The sequence below is a fragment of the Bufo gargarizans genome, chromosome 1 (genome assembly GCF_014858855.1).
Source record: "Bufo gargarizans isolate SCDJY-AF-19 chromosome 1, ASM1485885v1, whole genome shotgun sequence".
Taxonomy (NCBI): domain Eukaryota; kingdom Metazoa; phylum Chordata; class Amphibia; order Anura; family Bufonidae; genus Bufo; species Bufo gargarizans.
The window spans coordinates 125,076,761-125,091,740 of NC_058080.1; the positions used below are offsets into that span (position 1 = coordinate 125,076,761).

The 14,980-nt window shown below is 43.2% G+C and overlaps 1 protein-coding gene across 1 annotated transcript in view; it reads left to right on the plus strand.

Moving 5' to 3' along the window:
* Window positions 1-8,924, plus strand: part of KLKB1 (kallikrein B1) — a 74,267-nt gene extending 65,343 nt beyond the window's left edge. Inside the window, exons 15-16 of the mRNA XM_044290670.1 lie at window positions 4,544-4,698; window positions 8,685-8,924. Coding sequence (XP_044146605.1) covers window positions 4,544-4,698; window positions 8,685-8,694 — 165 coding nt within the window. The 3' untranslated portion in view covers window positions 8,695-8,924. The remainder of the gene's footprint in view (window positions 1-4,543; window positions 4,699-8,684) is intronic.
* Window positions 8,925-14,980: the final 6,056 nt, after the last annotated feature.

A 14,980-nucleotide genomic window follows, 5' to 3' on the forward strand; every position in this document is an offset into this window, starting at 1 on the left:
CAAATGTCTCCTGCCTTCATTTCCCTGCGTGATGCACTGCTCTGTGAGATTGCACTTCTTGTTGTCATCTTTTAATGGTATGCATATACAGTACCCCAGACTAAAGATGAAGAAACCAATGCACAGGCCAGCACACAAAAGTATCTGTGAGGGGTAACAAACACCTTAGATTAGATTCAAACTAGCAGCATATATACGCGACTGATTACTACACCAATAGACAGGATAGCACACAAAAGTATCTGGGATTGATAATGAATTTAAGCCTAAATTCGTTTCCCTATTTCACACGTTTTTCATTAAAAAAAATGTGGGGGTCGTTTGATTATATTCAAACTAGTAGCATGTATACGTGTTTACTATACCAATACACAGGGTAACGCATAACATTATCTGAGAGGCCCCTGAGCTACTGAAGGGTTCCAACGAAAGACACAGAGCCAGAATGTGGGTAGTAGCAGCACCATCTATCCAGGCCAAAAGTAGTGGTAGTAGTAGGTCACAGTACAGCAGAAAGGGGATAGTGGATTGGATGTCTCACTCCTCCTCTCAGTTGCAGCAGGATGACGTGGAAGTGACTTCAGAGTTTGACACAGTGCTATGGAGCCAGGGGTCACATAGTTTCTCCTGCTCCTCCTCCTTGCAGCCCCAAAGAAGGCTTTCAGTGGAGTCTTCCCAGTCTTCACTGCCCCTTCCTAGAGGGGCGCCTTCCTTTTTCCTAAGAAGTGGCAAGAAAACCCCACTGCGCCATATGGCAGACAGTCAAGAGAGTCTCCCTATGACAGCAGTCAGAGTTAGTACGGCCCTCAGGAGGAGGCTGCAGACCCCAGGCATAGTCATGTTGGTGGTGGTAGTAGTAGTGGCCACCATAGTCGCTCTATTGGCGTTGGGGACAGTGACAGTGGCAGTCAGGGAAGAGCAGGGGAGGGTGGCCAAAGAACCCACCATGATATTCCACAGTCTGCTAGAAGCAAAAGGGAGGTTGAGGACTCTGATGATGATTGTGTGCTGGAGAGGACCTGGGAGCCGGATCAGGGTGTAGAGGAGGAGGCAACATCCGAGGAGAAGGGTGATGGCGGCAGCAATAAAGAGCAGAGGCCGCATACCTCTCAAAGAACAGCCAGGGGTTCCAGTGCACCATTTTGCCAATCTTGCTGTCTGTCTGTCTGCCTACCTACCATCATGTTGTGTACGGCTGCTGCATTCTATGGCCTGCATCATGCCACTAATCAGGGCCGCCTTTAATATTGATTGGACCATGGGCAAGAATTTACTTGGGCCCCCTGGATCCCGCATTCCCACACCCTAGCATGCAATCGCGCCCTCCACCACAACACACACACAAAATAAAAAAAAATCCACACACCTCATAGAGTAGTAAACTTAATAATGATGAGTGGCCACTAGAGGTGTTCTTTGGCAGTAATGTAAATACTGCCTTTTTTTTCTGAAAAGACAGTGTTTACATTAAAAAGCTTGCAATAGACACCGGAACTACTATGTTTTAGCTGTTGTGGTTCTGGTGACTATAGTGTTCCTCAATATATAGAAAAAAAAAAAAGAATCAGCACAAAAGTAGAAATTATTTCTTCAAATAGTGTTTTTCACCGTGTGTAGCTGCAGTAATGCAGCAAAACCGCAGGCAAATGCTTCACTACCTAAATGCACTATAAAGAAAGTATATTATTGGTATATAACACCTCTGCTTCAATCAGTTTTTTGGGGGCATTTGGTAAATCACACCAGTAGAAATGATTTGTTCCAATAGCGTTTGGCACTCTGTGTGGTTGAAGTATCGCAGCAGAACCGCACACAACTGCTGCATAATACAATTGCACTATAACATACTTTCTATGTTAGAAAGTACAGTATATTATAAGTATATTACACCCTTCAGTAAGTCACCCCTATCGATACCACACCTATACCAGTCCTTAAAAGGACTTTTGTGGCCCTATTAGCTAGCATTTTTTGTCACTAACAGCCTGTCCCTGCTCCACACAGCAACCTCTCCCTACACTGGCAATAGACTGAATGTAAAATGTCTGCCAGCTATTTTATTTATTTTTTAGAGGGTGGGGGTATGTCCATGTGCTGAAACGTCTCAAATTGGCTGTCCTGTACCACCTGAGGGATGTGTCAGGGGTCAAAGTTCTTCACAATGTAAAATATGTTTGCAATATGCCATATGTTTGCATGTTCAGCGAATCGCGAACGCGCAAATGTCACCGCATAACGACCACCGGGTGAATTGCAAGGCCATCTCTACAGATAAACCCCCTGATAATAGTAGCACCGTGCAAATAGTGGCCTTCAATAATTATTGGCAAACAGTGCCCTAAAATAACTGTGCCCAGCAAGTAGTGCCCCTGACACTAATAGTGTTAACATAACAGCCCCAAAAATTATTGTGGTAAGCTGATACTGTGTCAAGGTGCCCCCACAGTGATAGTGCTCCCAAAAGTCCCAACAATAGGAATAATTCTCTGCTAGAGCGCATATGGTAGTAATAGTGCTCCTACAGTGCCCCCAACATGTCCCCATTGTGCCCCAGAAGTAATAATGCTCCCATAGTGCCCATACTAGTAATCATGTTCCCCATAGACCCCCAGTAGTAATTAAGCCCATCATAATGACCCCCAGTAGTAATAATTCTCCTTATAATGTGCCAGTGCAAAAAATACCCCCTGTTAATGCCCCCAGTTGAGCTAATGTCCCCATAGTGCCCCCATAATGTGCCAGTATAAAATACCCCTATATAGTGCCCCCAGTAAATCCCCATAGTGCTCCTCTCCCCCCTTCTTCCTAGTGCCCCTATAATGTACCAGTATAAAATGCCCCATACAGTATATAGTACCCCAGTAGATGCCCTCAGTATCCGCCATAATTTGCAAGTATAAAATACCTCTTCTTAGTGCCCCCCATAGATGAGCCCATCGTACTCCTCTCTCCCCTTCCCCATAGTACCCACCATAATGTGCGCCAGTATAAAATACCCCTATACAGAGCCCCCCATATAAAATACCCCTTCTTTGTAGCCTCAGTAGAAGCCCCCATAGTGTTCCTCTCCCCCTTTCCCTCATATAAAATACCCCTTATTTCTGGCCTCAGTAGATGCCCCCATAGTGCCCCCAATAATGTGCTAGTAAGAAGTGCCCCCATAGATGCCCCCAGGGTGCCTCCAATAATGTGCCAGTAAGATTTGCCCCCATAGATGCCCCCCAATAATGTGCCACTAACAAGTGCCCCCATAAATTCCCCCCAATCATGTGCCAGTAACAAGTACCCCCATAGATGCTCATCAATCATGTGCCAGTAACAACTACCCCCATAGATGCCCCCAATCATGTGCCAGTAACAGGTACCCCCATAGATGCCCCCCAATCATGTGCCAGTAACAAGTGCCCCCATAGATGCCCCCAATCATGTGCCAGTAACAGGTACCCCCATAGATGCCCCCAATCATGTGCCAGTAACAAGTGCCCCCATAGATGCCCCCAATCATGTGCCAGTAACAGGTGCCCCCATAGATGCCCCCCAATCATGTGCCAGTAGTAGTACCATTTAAAAAAAAATAAACTCACATACTTACCTCCATCAGGCTGGCAGCCCTGTGATGCAGGCTTCTTCCGGCCTGTGTCCTGCACTGTACGCCTAGTGCCTGCAGCCTATCAGAGGAACGGGGAAGGTAGACACCTCTCCCTCCCCTGCCCCGCCGCAGCACTTCCATCTGTATCGCTGTCCTGAGGACGGCGATACAAATAACTATGGAGATGAGAGCTTACACAATGGAAGCGCTCATCTCCCTGTGCCCTGCCGCCGCCCCCCACGTCACCAGTGGCCAGCGGGGCTCAAGAGGCAGTTGCCTTGGGCCCCCCAGGAGCAACTGAGGCCGGGGCAGCTGCCCTTTTTGCCCCGCGTTAAAGATGGCCCTGTCACTCACCAACCATCACGTAACGTTCTCAAAATACACTTCCTCATAACACTGTGTGTGTTTAAACATCATCTGCCCCCGATAAGAAACAATTTTTGGAAACTTTGGAATATGAAAAAGTATGAGACATGCCGGTGCGATGTCTTTTTAAACATGCTGTATGGTAACACTGTCAAATGTAGCTATGTATGTCAGATATCATTTACTATTGCTGTCATTACGTTTCAGAGCTTGAGGAGGGGGGATGGTGGAGAGAAAAAATAAATTCATAAAAAATAAATGAAAAGAAATAGGGGAGGTTATATACCAACTTTCAGGGCAATTGGGGTAACTTCGGTTCGGCCCAAACCAATTTGGGTCCTGACCGAACTTAAAAAAAAATTTGGTCAACTGGACCCAAAATGAATCTCGACTTGCTCAGTCTACCCCAGATCTGGGCATATCTTGAAATGTTTTATTATGTATTGTTATGTTGTGTTTAGCGGAGCACTACTGACTGACCTGCACTATATTGCTCTCATTCTATAGGGCATACAGCTCAATCAAAAGCGCAGATGTCATTTTAACGTGTTTCATATAAGGCTGCTCACAAATGTTCTATTATTATAGGGAGATTCTGGTGGTCCTCTAGCTTGTGAAGTCGATAACACGTGGTATTTAATTGGAATTACAAGCTGGGGTGAAGGCTGTGCTCGTCCTGACAAGCCAGGAGTTTACACTAAAGTCACGGATTTTACAGACTGGATTGTACAACATACACAAATGTAAGATGTTTTTTCTTAAAGGCATGCATTGTATTTATGTGTAAATATCCTGGGTAGGCCTCATGCACACGACCGTGCCGTTTTTTGCTGTCTGCAAATTGCGGATCCACAAAACACGGATGCCGCCCGTGTGCCTTCTGCAATTTGCATTATAGAGATGCCTATTCTTGTCCGCAAAATGGACAAGAATAGGACGTGTCTCATAATTTTTGCGGGGTCACGGAACGGAGCAACGGATGCGGACAGCACATGGAGTGCTGTCCGCATCTTTTGCGGACCCACTGAAATGAATGGTTCCATATTCGGACCATATACAGAATGTATACGGAACGCAAAAAACATTTGAGTGAACTAGCCCTTACAGGGGGTTCAGACCTGAGCGTTCTGAAACAAGCGCTCTGTATGCGCGATTGTACGGGCGTTTACAATCGCGCATACAGAGACAGGCGTTCACACATTGTCGCGCGTTCCCGAATATCTATGTGCGGGAACGCGCGACAAACGCCCAAAAAAAAGCTCAAGAACTTGTTTGAGCGTCGGGCGTTTTACAGCGCGATCGTACGCGCTGTAAAACGCCCAGGTGAGAACCATTCCCATAGGGAATCATTGGTTTCTCCGTGTTGAGCGTTTTACAGCACGTAGGATCGCGCTGTAAAACACTTTGGTCTGAACTTAGGGTCAGGGATGAGAGAACTTGTCTTTTACAAGTGCGAGTTTGGGTTTTATTACAATTCCGTGATGGATTCCGTATGCACGAGAGGAGTCATGCATAACGGAAACCAGACGGATCCATTATGCTGCCCATAAACTTCTATTATGACGGAATGCAAAACGGAATGCCTCTTAAAGGCATTCCGTTATGCATCCCGTCATAGAATTCTGTTATGGCCAGTGGTAATGGAATTCATATTTGGAATTGTGATAAAACCCGAACCCTGAACTCAAACTTGTAAAACACAAGTTCGCTCATCCCTAATCCTGGTATCCTCCTGAATGTAAAGTATTAAATCCGCAACATAGATTGACATGCTGTGGATTTTAAAAAACACACCGTATGTCAAGTTACAGTATGCATGGATTTCTTTGCAGAAATTTTCTGCATCATATAAATGAGATTTGTTGAGATATGCTTTGCTGCTACTGTGAAAACTTTGGGGAGAATTTATCATGAGGGGAATATTGGAAGTCAGCTTCAGTGATGGCCAGTTCGCAGTGTTCACCGACGAACACATGCGATCTGCCATCTTTATTCCCAAGTCCGGCGATGCATGAAGGCTGTTATCGGAACTGCCTGCTCCCGGTGACTGCATGTGTTTCAGAGTGACTTGAGGCGCAGGCACATTCTTGAGCTTTTTTGGGGCGTTTTGTCGCGCGTTCCCGTACATAGCTATTCGGGAACGCGCGACAATGTGTGTTCGCCTGTCTCTGTATGCGCGATTGTAAATGCCGGTACAATCGCGCATACAGAGCGCTCCTTTCAGAACGCTCAGGTCTGAACCCAGGGTAAAGCCTCTTTCACACGACCGTATGGCTTTTTCAGTGTTTTGCGGTCCGTTTTAGGCCTTGTTCACACGAACGTATGGCTTTTATAGTTTTTTGCGGTCCGTTTTTCACGGATCCGTTGTTCCGTTTTTGAGTTCCATTGTGTTTCCGTTTCCTTTCCGTTTTTCCGTTCCGTTTTTCCGTATGCCATGTACAGTATACAGTAATTACATAGAAAAAATTGGGCTGGCCATAACATTTTCAATAGATGGTTCAGAAAAAACGGAACGGAAACGGAAGACATACGGAACACATTCAGTTTTTTTTGCGGAACCATTGAAATGAATGGTTCCGTATACGGACCGTAAAAACAAACACCAAAAAACGGCCCGTACACTTGCAAAAAAAATTAGTGTGAACTAGGCCTTAAACGGATCCATTGAAAATTTTATGCCCAGCCCAATTTTTTCTATGAAATTACTGTATACTGTATATGCTATACGGAAAACGGAACGGAAAAACGGAATGGAAACGGAAACACAACGGAAACAAAAAATGGAACAACGGATCCGTTTAAGGCCTAGTTCACACGAACGTTTTTTTTGCGAGTGTACGGGCCGTTTTTTTGTACTGAAGTGTAGTGTACTGAAAAAGCCATACGTTCGTGGGAACTAGGCCTTAACGGAACGGAAAAACGGAAATACGGAAACGGAATGCATACGGAGTACATTCCGTTTTTTTTGCGGAACCATTGAAATGAATGGTTCCGTATACAGACCGTATACGGAACGCAAAAAACGGCCCGCAAAACTGAAAAAGAAAACGGTCGTGTGAAAGAGGTCTAATGAAGTGAAATTTTGACAGGTCTGTGCGGCGCAACGGAATGTACTCTGTATGCATTCCGTTTCCGTGTCTTCAAAAAGTCGAAAAATTGGACTTTTGCGACTTTTTAGACTTAGTTGCACAAAATGCTGCAACTTTTAGCATTTTACATCAATCCAGTTTTGAAATATGGGTGTGGAAATGGGTATCGTTAGCTATTTTAATGAGTCTCATTCCAGATTTATCACAGAGACTTTTTTAAGCTGTGCTTTCTGTTCTATTAAAAGTGCTAGTTCCAGCTTTGGAGGCTGCAGAGAACAACTAATCAAGAAGGTGTGATGTATTGTGCCCCTATTGATGACCAGACTCTTAGGCCGAATGCACACGGCCGTGTTCCGCGGCCGAGTGCGGGCCGTGAAAACCCTGCCGGGATTCCTGCTGACTGCTGGAGTGCACGGCGTCATGGGTTGCTATGACGCCGTGCGCTTCATGCAGCCGCTGCTGGACAGTAATACACTAGTATAGTGTATTAGTGTACAGGAGCGGCTGCATGAAGCGTACGGCGTCATAGCAACCCATGACACCGTGCGCTCCAGCAGTCAGCAGGAATCCCGGCAGGGTTTTCACGGCCCGCTCTCGGCTGCAAACACGGCCGTGTGCATTCGGCCTTATCCTGAAGATGAGTCATCAGTGTCAGAAGTCTGGAAAAAACATTTAAGGCCATAAAAATCTTGTCAAGTTTAATGATGAGCGGCAGGGGAAATATTAGAATTTGCAATATTTTTCAAATATTTGGTAGAATATTCGTCATATATTCGCAAATTCGAGATTATTTTCTTGATCAGAAAAATCGGCAATGTAATATTCTCGTAATGCGCGCAAAATACGGGCGTGGGTCACTATAGCTACATTTTCCAAGCTGCTAGAAGTTTCCTGAGACTGGAGAAAATGGTTGGCATGGCAGAACATAAAAAATGGCTTTATATGCAGATAGAGTGCTCCAATATATTCGCGATTGCGAAATCGGCACTAATGATGCGAATATTTGGGCGCAATACGTGCAACTTCACATTTTAACAGGTCTGACTACTTATTAGTTATTGGTTCACCAAGAATTGTTGTGAACTTGTGACATCACAGCACTATGTATGTATGTAAGTAGCATACATACAGCACTATGTATGGACAGCAGAACCTATATCACTATCTAACCTACACTGACTATCTGTATTATATATATATATATATATATGCTAACTAACTTACTAACTATCTAATGTAATGACACAGGAAAGCAGAGAGCACAGCAATGACACCGCTGTCTCTCTCAGATCTGCAAAATACTACATACAAGGGCTGCTGGGGAGGTTCTTATACAGTAAGGGGTAGGCAACTTTCCTATTGGTTGCTAGGGATGTTGCTAAGCTCAGACAAAGACATTGCAGCCTTCTCATTGGCCCACAAGCAAGAGGAGGTTACTGATGAAAAAAAAAAATCTAGAATATTCAAAATTACGACTATATATATAACTTTATTCTAAATATTTCTTTATTCGAATATTCACGCCCAACACTAGTCAAGTTCTGATGATGGTAATAATAATAATAATAATTATATTAATGAGGCACCATTGTCTTTGCGGTGCTTTACAATAATGCTTTTATATGCCATTTCTTTTTCAGAGTAATTTAAAAACAAATCTTTGTTATGACATAAGTATTCAACCTCTGGATCCTATACCTAGTACCTGTCGCCACAACAGCAACGACATCCTGGAAACAGGCTAAGATTTCAGGAGGAATACTCACCTTTGACTTGTTAGTTAATTTGTATCAGTCAGAAATATCCACATATCTGTAATGAAACAGTCTGTGCATCTGTAAATGTATATTCCAGTTGTATGTGTTTAATAAAATAGGTCTCCTAAATGTTGCTTCATGCCATGATATTTATACAAATGTAACTGGTGACAAGAAGGAATCCTTATGGATAGAGAATGGTACATTAGCTTGAATGTCTGTTAATATTTCTTATAGGAAAGGGAAAGGTATGCATGGGCATAATGGAAGGTGGATAGGACAGAGGCTCCATAGCACTTGCCAGTTATATACTCTGGTGTCTGCTTCTTTGAATCACCTTGTTCCTTTGACATTACATAGTCCATCAAGTTCAACCAAGGGATGAGTGGGTGTGAATTTTATGAAAGGGGAGAGAGAATCAGACTTCCACGCATTTTCATAAGCATTAATGTTATTTAATTTCAAGATTTCTAAGCCTTTAAAAAAAAAAAAGCCCAGTGTTCCTGCTGTGACCACATCCTGAGGTAGAGTATTCCACAGGCTTACAGTTTTTACTGTAAAGAAGCCTTGTGTCCTCTGGAAGACTGAACTTTTTGTTCTCTAGAATGAGTCAGTGCCCCGTGTCTTTTGAGTTTTTAGTTTTTTTTTACATGGAACAGCTTTTAAAAAAAAATTTATACAGACCATTTATATATTTACATAAATTCATCATGTCTCCCTTTACACGTGGGGGGGGGGGGGGGGGGGGGCGGTGTAGAGGATGAGAGTGGTAGTGGCCCTGATGTACTGTAGTTGTGTCATGGTGTCCTACCTCTGGCTATCCCTGCCTGGGGTCCATTGCAGTGAAAGTTGTAGCACAGAAGAACGAAGTCAGAACTGAATGTAACAAAGTCCTTTTAGGCCAGTTTCTGTGGAGACGGGTATATAGAACCCCATACCCCTTGAGAATCAGATCCAGGACACGGGAACAACAGGCCCTGAAGTAATTAACTTATCTCATAGAACATTGAATTGTACCGAAATGGCTGTCCTCAGTAAAGGTTTATCCTTCGTTCCTACACGCCGCTTTGATGCCTTCACCTGGACTAAAGATTTACATCTTTTCATTCGCAAACTCAGGTGCCACACATTTTTTTAAAATATGGATGAGCGTCAGTGTCAGGAACTAGGGATTCCTTTAAGTCTATTGTCTGACGTTAGGTTGCTACACAGCTTGGAGGAAACGGATGGTGGTTCAACTGGTGTGGGTCCAGAAATAAAAGCACTAAGATGCCTCCCTCCAGTGATATATCTTGTCTGGATGTTTTTCTCCAACTTGTGTCTGCAGACCTAAAAAAAAGTGTGACCATTCCCCCTGTCTAATAACTGAACTAAGGAGGAATGGGAGGCCATTACTGCCCTTCAAAATGACCCTTCGATTACTGTGAAGCCCTCCGATAAAGGGGGTTACACAGTGATCATGGATTCTGTTGACTATAGAGCTATGTGTGAGCAGATTCTACGGGATAAAAATAGTTATATAATATTACAATCAAATCCGACTGAACCGTGCCTGTTAGAACTCAGGCGCATCCTTCAGGATGCGAGAATTAAAAAGTTAATTTCCGCAGATGAATTTGACTTTCTGTACCCTAAATACCCAGTGAATGCTACATTCTATAGCCTGCCCGAGGTCCACAATGGGACAAACCCCCTAAAGCGGAAGCCAATTGTCTCTGGGGTTGGATGTATCAGCCAGAATTTTGGGGTATATATAGACAAAATCCTAATGCCCTTCGTAGTGTCCCTGCCATCATATGTCAGGGACAATATGGACCTGCTTAAGAGACTGAACGGTGTCACCATCGAGGCTCAGGCCATCTTAGGGAGCATCAATGTTGAAGCTGTATAGTCGTCTATTCCACATGCAGCTGGACTTAAAGCAGTAGGTTATTTCCTCAGCATGAAGGGCTGTCAGTACTCTCTACATAACGATTTTGTTTTGAGACTTCTTGAGCTTTACCACCAGCTCAGGGGCACGGCGATGGGTTGTTCTTGCGCACCGGCCTACGCTAATTTGCTCCTGGGCTAGTGGGAAGCAACCAGTCTTTTCCCTGATGAGATGTCCTCGGGTACAGGGCCTATAGCTTTGTGGGCCCGTAATATTAACAACATTTTTGTCATCTGGAACGACACCAAATCATCTTTTTCATGCTTTGTGGATGAGCTAAATAGCAACAATATAGGACTCAGATTTACACATGAGTCAGATCCAAATACTCTCCCCTTCCTTGACATCTCTATCTCTAGAAAGGGTACTGATGAATTGGCAACTACCATTTTCAGGAAACCCACTTCCACCAACTCTGTCCTACATTGGAGCAGTAGCCACCCTACCCCACTTAAGAGGGGTATTCCATGCGGCCAGTACTTGCGCCTTAGGCACAACTGCTCCGAGGGGCCGGAGTTTAGGAAGAAAGCGAATGATCTCAGGGCAAGGTTTCATAACAGGGGGTACCCAGATGATATACTTTAGCAAGCCTATCAGATCTTTTGGTACCCAAAGTGAAAACAGTGGATGACCAAAAGATCCGGTTGTTAGCCACTTTTGATGGTTGTGCTGGTCGCACGTGGGGGATCCTTAAGAAACATTGGCCCATTCTTCTGATGGATCCAGACATCAGGGATATAATACATGATTATCCCCAGATAACCTTCAGAAGAGGGAGTAATCTCAAGGACCTCCTCGTACACAGCCATTTTTCCCCTGCTCCCCGACAGGGTACTTGGCTTGACCGTGGGCCTACTGGCTGCTTTAGGTGCAGTGGTTGCATAGCTTGCAGTATCGTCCAAACAGGCAAAACCTTTTATAGTTCCAACCTGCAAAGAACATTCCCCATCAGGGACTTAATTAATTGCAGAACCCAGGGTGTAATTTACAAAATCACCTGTGACTGCAACATGGAGTATGTGGGCAAGGCCAGGCGCGAAATGCACAGGGAACTGGGTGAACACCTGGGTGACATCGCCAACAAAAGGGACACAGTTGTGTCCAGGCATGTTTACGATTGTCACCAGGGAAATCCTAGATGCCTAAAGGCCATGGGAATAGAAAAAGTTGGGCGCCCAATCTGGGGTGGGGACTGGGACCGTACTCTACTCCAGCGCGAATCCCGCTGGATTTATACATTGCGTACGGTCTCACCAATGGGCCTGAATGAGCAGCTTAACTTCAGCTGCTTCATCTAGAGTACCCATACCCACGGGCATACTATAATATCTTGCCTGCTTGTGTATTTGTATTGCGATCACCTTATTAATATATACATCAAATTACACTAGTTCTTTATTTCATCCCATTTCCCCTCCCTTCCCCTCCACCTGTCCAGGTTTGGGATCAGTTACCATCTGTTTTGTCCCACCTTTCCCATCCCTCGCCCTTCGGACAGGTGTCTCTGGCTGGCCAGCATATTCATTCTACCTTATTTATCTTTTATGCCAAAAATGCCTTTCACATTAATGTAGCTGCGCATCTTGACAGGACCCAGGGATAGCATCCCAATTGCCTGGCAATTTTTTTCCATCTGAAGTGAACACTGAACACTGTTCACTTCAGATGGAAAAAAAATGACGAATATTATAAAATACGAATATATAGCACTATATTGATTATAGTGCTATACAGTATATTAGTTTTTTTGAATATTCATCATTTTTTTCCAGGAGAGGAATCATGTGTTCAGATGGAAAAAATGATGAATATTCTAAAAACAAATATATAGCACTATATTCTATAGTGCTATATATTCGTTTTTGACCCACACCTGTATTAATCGCGTAATATTCGCATATTGCGCGATCATTACATTGCTGATTTTCGAGAAAAAAAAAAAGAATTTAGAATATAACGAATATTCGAATTCACGAATATTCTAAGAATATTCTACAAAATATCCTCGAAATATCACAAATTCGAGTATGACCCCTGCCGCTCATCACTAGTCTGGGCTACAGATATTGATGACCTATCCTCAGAAAAGGTTATGAATATCAGATCAGTTGGGGTTTGGCAACCAGTGTTCCCCCCAACTCGATCAGGAAGGCTCCGTACACTGTAAAGTTCTCGGCAGTGGAGTACTACAGTACTATCACTTGAATGGGAGCTGAACTGCAGTACCCCAGCACAGCCACTATACTGTGTACAAAGCTGTCCATGCACAGTAAAGTTTCCAGTGCTATAGCTGATTCTTGGAGATGCCGGGTGTTGAATCCTTACCTATCTGATATTGATGACCTGAGGATAGGTCATCAGTATCTGTAGCTCAGACGACCCCTTTAAAGTAGAGAGGTAGAGTCATTGACACTTAGTGTATGGCTCATATACAGTAGTAATTGCAATATATTTCAGTGCTCTATTTATCAGAGTCTTGTCTCAGCGCACATGTTTGGACCACATGCGGGATTCAACCTCACAGATGTTATTATTCTGATGGTTGTAGATAACTAAGTTCCAGGCTATTAAAGACTTATAAATTCTGTTCAGTTTCTGCCTGGTCTTTAATCTTACAGTGTCCTTTACAATGATAATCAGTAAACATCAATAACAACCAGCCATTCTTTATTAATTTAAATGAATGAAATCAACTAATTAACCAGAATATACTGTTCTGATGAGTTCTGTGGATAAGAGAAGATTATTTATAGACTTGGAGTTGCCATTAGATTATTCTTAATTACCGATAGATCAAAGACATAGAACGTCATGAACCATTTCTGGGCTGACAAGTAATATGCTGTATGTCTATGAGAGAATAATATATTATTCTTTAGAAAACAATGAAGGGTGGAAAGAAATAGAGAACTTTTCTTCACAGGAATAGCTGCAGGGGATTTCGAAGGTGTTGGTGACAAATGAAGGGAAATAAAAGAATGCCTGAGCGTTACCCTAGGGACAAGATGAAGAAAGTATCTGAAATAAAAAGGAGCATGATATTGTAGAGCTATGCTCCATTAATGTATTGAATCACAGTAAGATGTAGTAGATCAAACTAACTTCTGGAATAGGTGGCAATAATTGAACATGGTGTGGATTTAAAATCGTGGATTTCTGTCCAATTGTGGATTTTTTTTTTTATATGAATTTCATTCTGTGCATGTAAATGGAATCTAAAGTATACAATTCATGTTCATTTAGGATCTGAATTTGCACATTTGTCTTGACAAAATCCTAAGGATATGTTCACACTAGAGATAAACAAGTGCATTTGACACAAGTCAGATTAGAGCTGAATTTTGTAGAAATACGAATTTCATCCAAATCTGAATTTTTAGCTTTTTTATTCAGGGAAACTTTAGAGAGAGGCTATGAGGAAAGAGAGAAAAAAGAGACACTTAGAAAGAAAACTATGAGTCCCAGGAAACCTCAGAATTTTATACACAATTTTTTGGGCCCTTTGGAGCACTTTCAACTTGGGTAGAAATGATTCGGGCCCAAATCGAAATTGGATAATTGATTTGGCCAAACTGTACCCCAAATTGAATTCTGAGCAGCTCTCTCATCGCTAATTGACAGAATGAGAATACGCATGTTATGTAAATCTAAGACTGGCACTTGAGTTTCTGCCATGGTTCTGCAGTTTGCACTGTTGGTGATCCTCTCAAGAATTTAGCTCTGTTCAGTTTCTGTTTTCACATTGACACCATAACAACAATTGACATGTTTTTCTGCAACACAGATTTTAAATGAGCTATGGAGTGGATTCTCACTGAAATAAACTCACATCATTTTTTTACTTGGATTCTGTCACAAAAAATGCATTGAAACATACCATACATAATAAAAATGTTGCATGAACACATCCTAATATTGCCCAATTGAGGTTGGCTGTATACTGTATAATTTTATCATGCACACGACTGTAGTTCGGGTCCGCATCCGAACCGTAGTTCTTGCGGCTCGGGTGCGGACCAATTAACTTCAATGGGGCCACAAAAGATGCGGACAGCGCTCCGTGTGCTGTCCGCATCCTTTGCTCCATTCCGTAGCTCCGAAAAAAAAATAGAACATGTCCTATTCTTGTCCGCCTGTTCCGTTCTGCAAATTGCGGAAGGCACACGGGCGTCTTCCGTTTTTTGCGGAACGGTCGTGTGCATGAGGCCTAAATCTTAAACATTCATAGGGATCCGTGTACCCAAAGAGT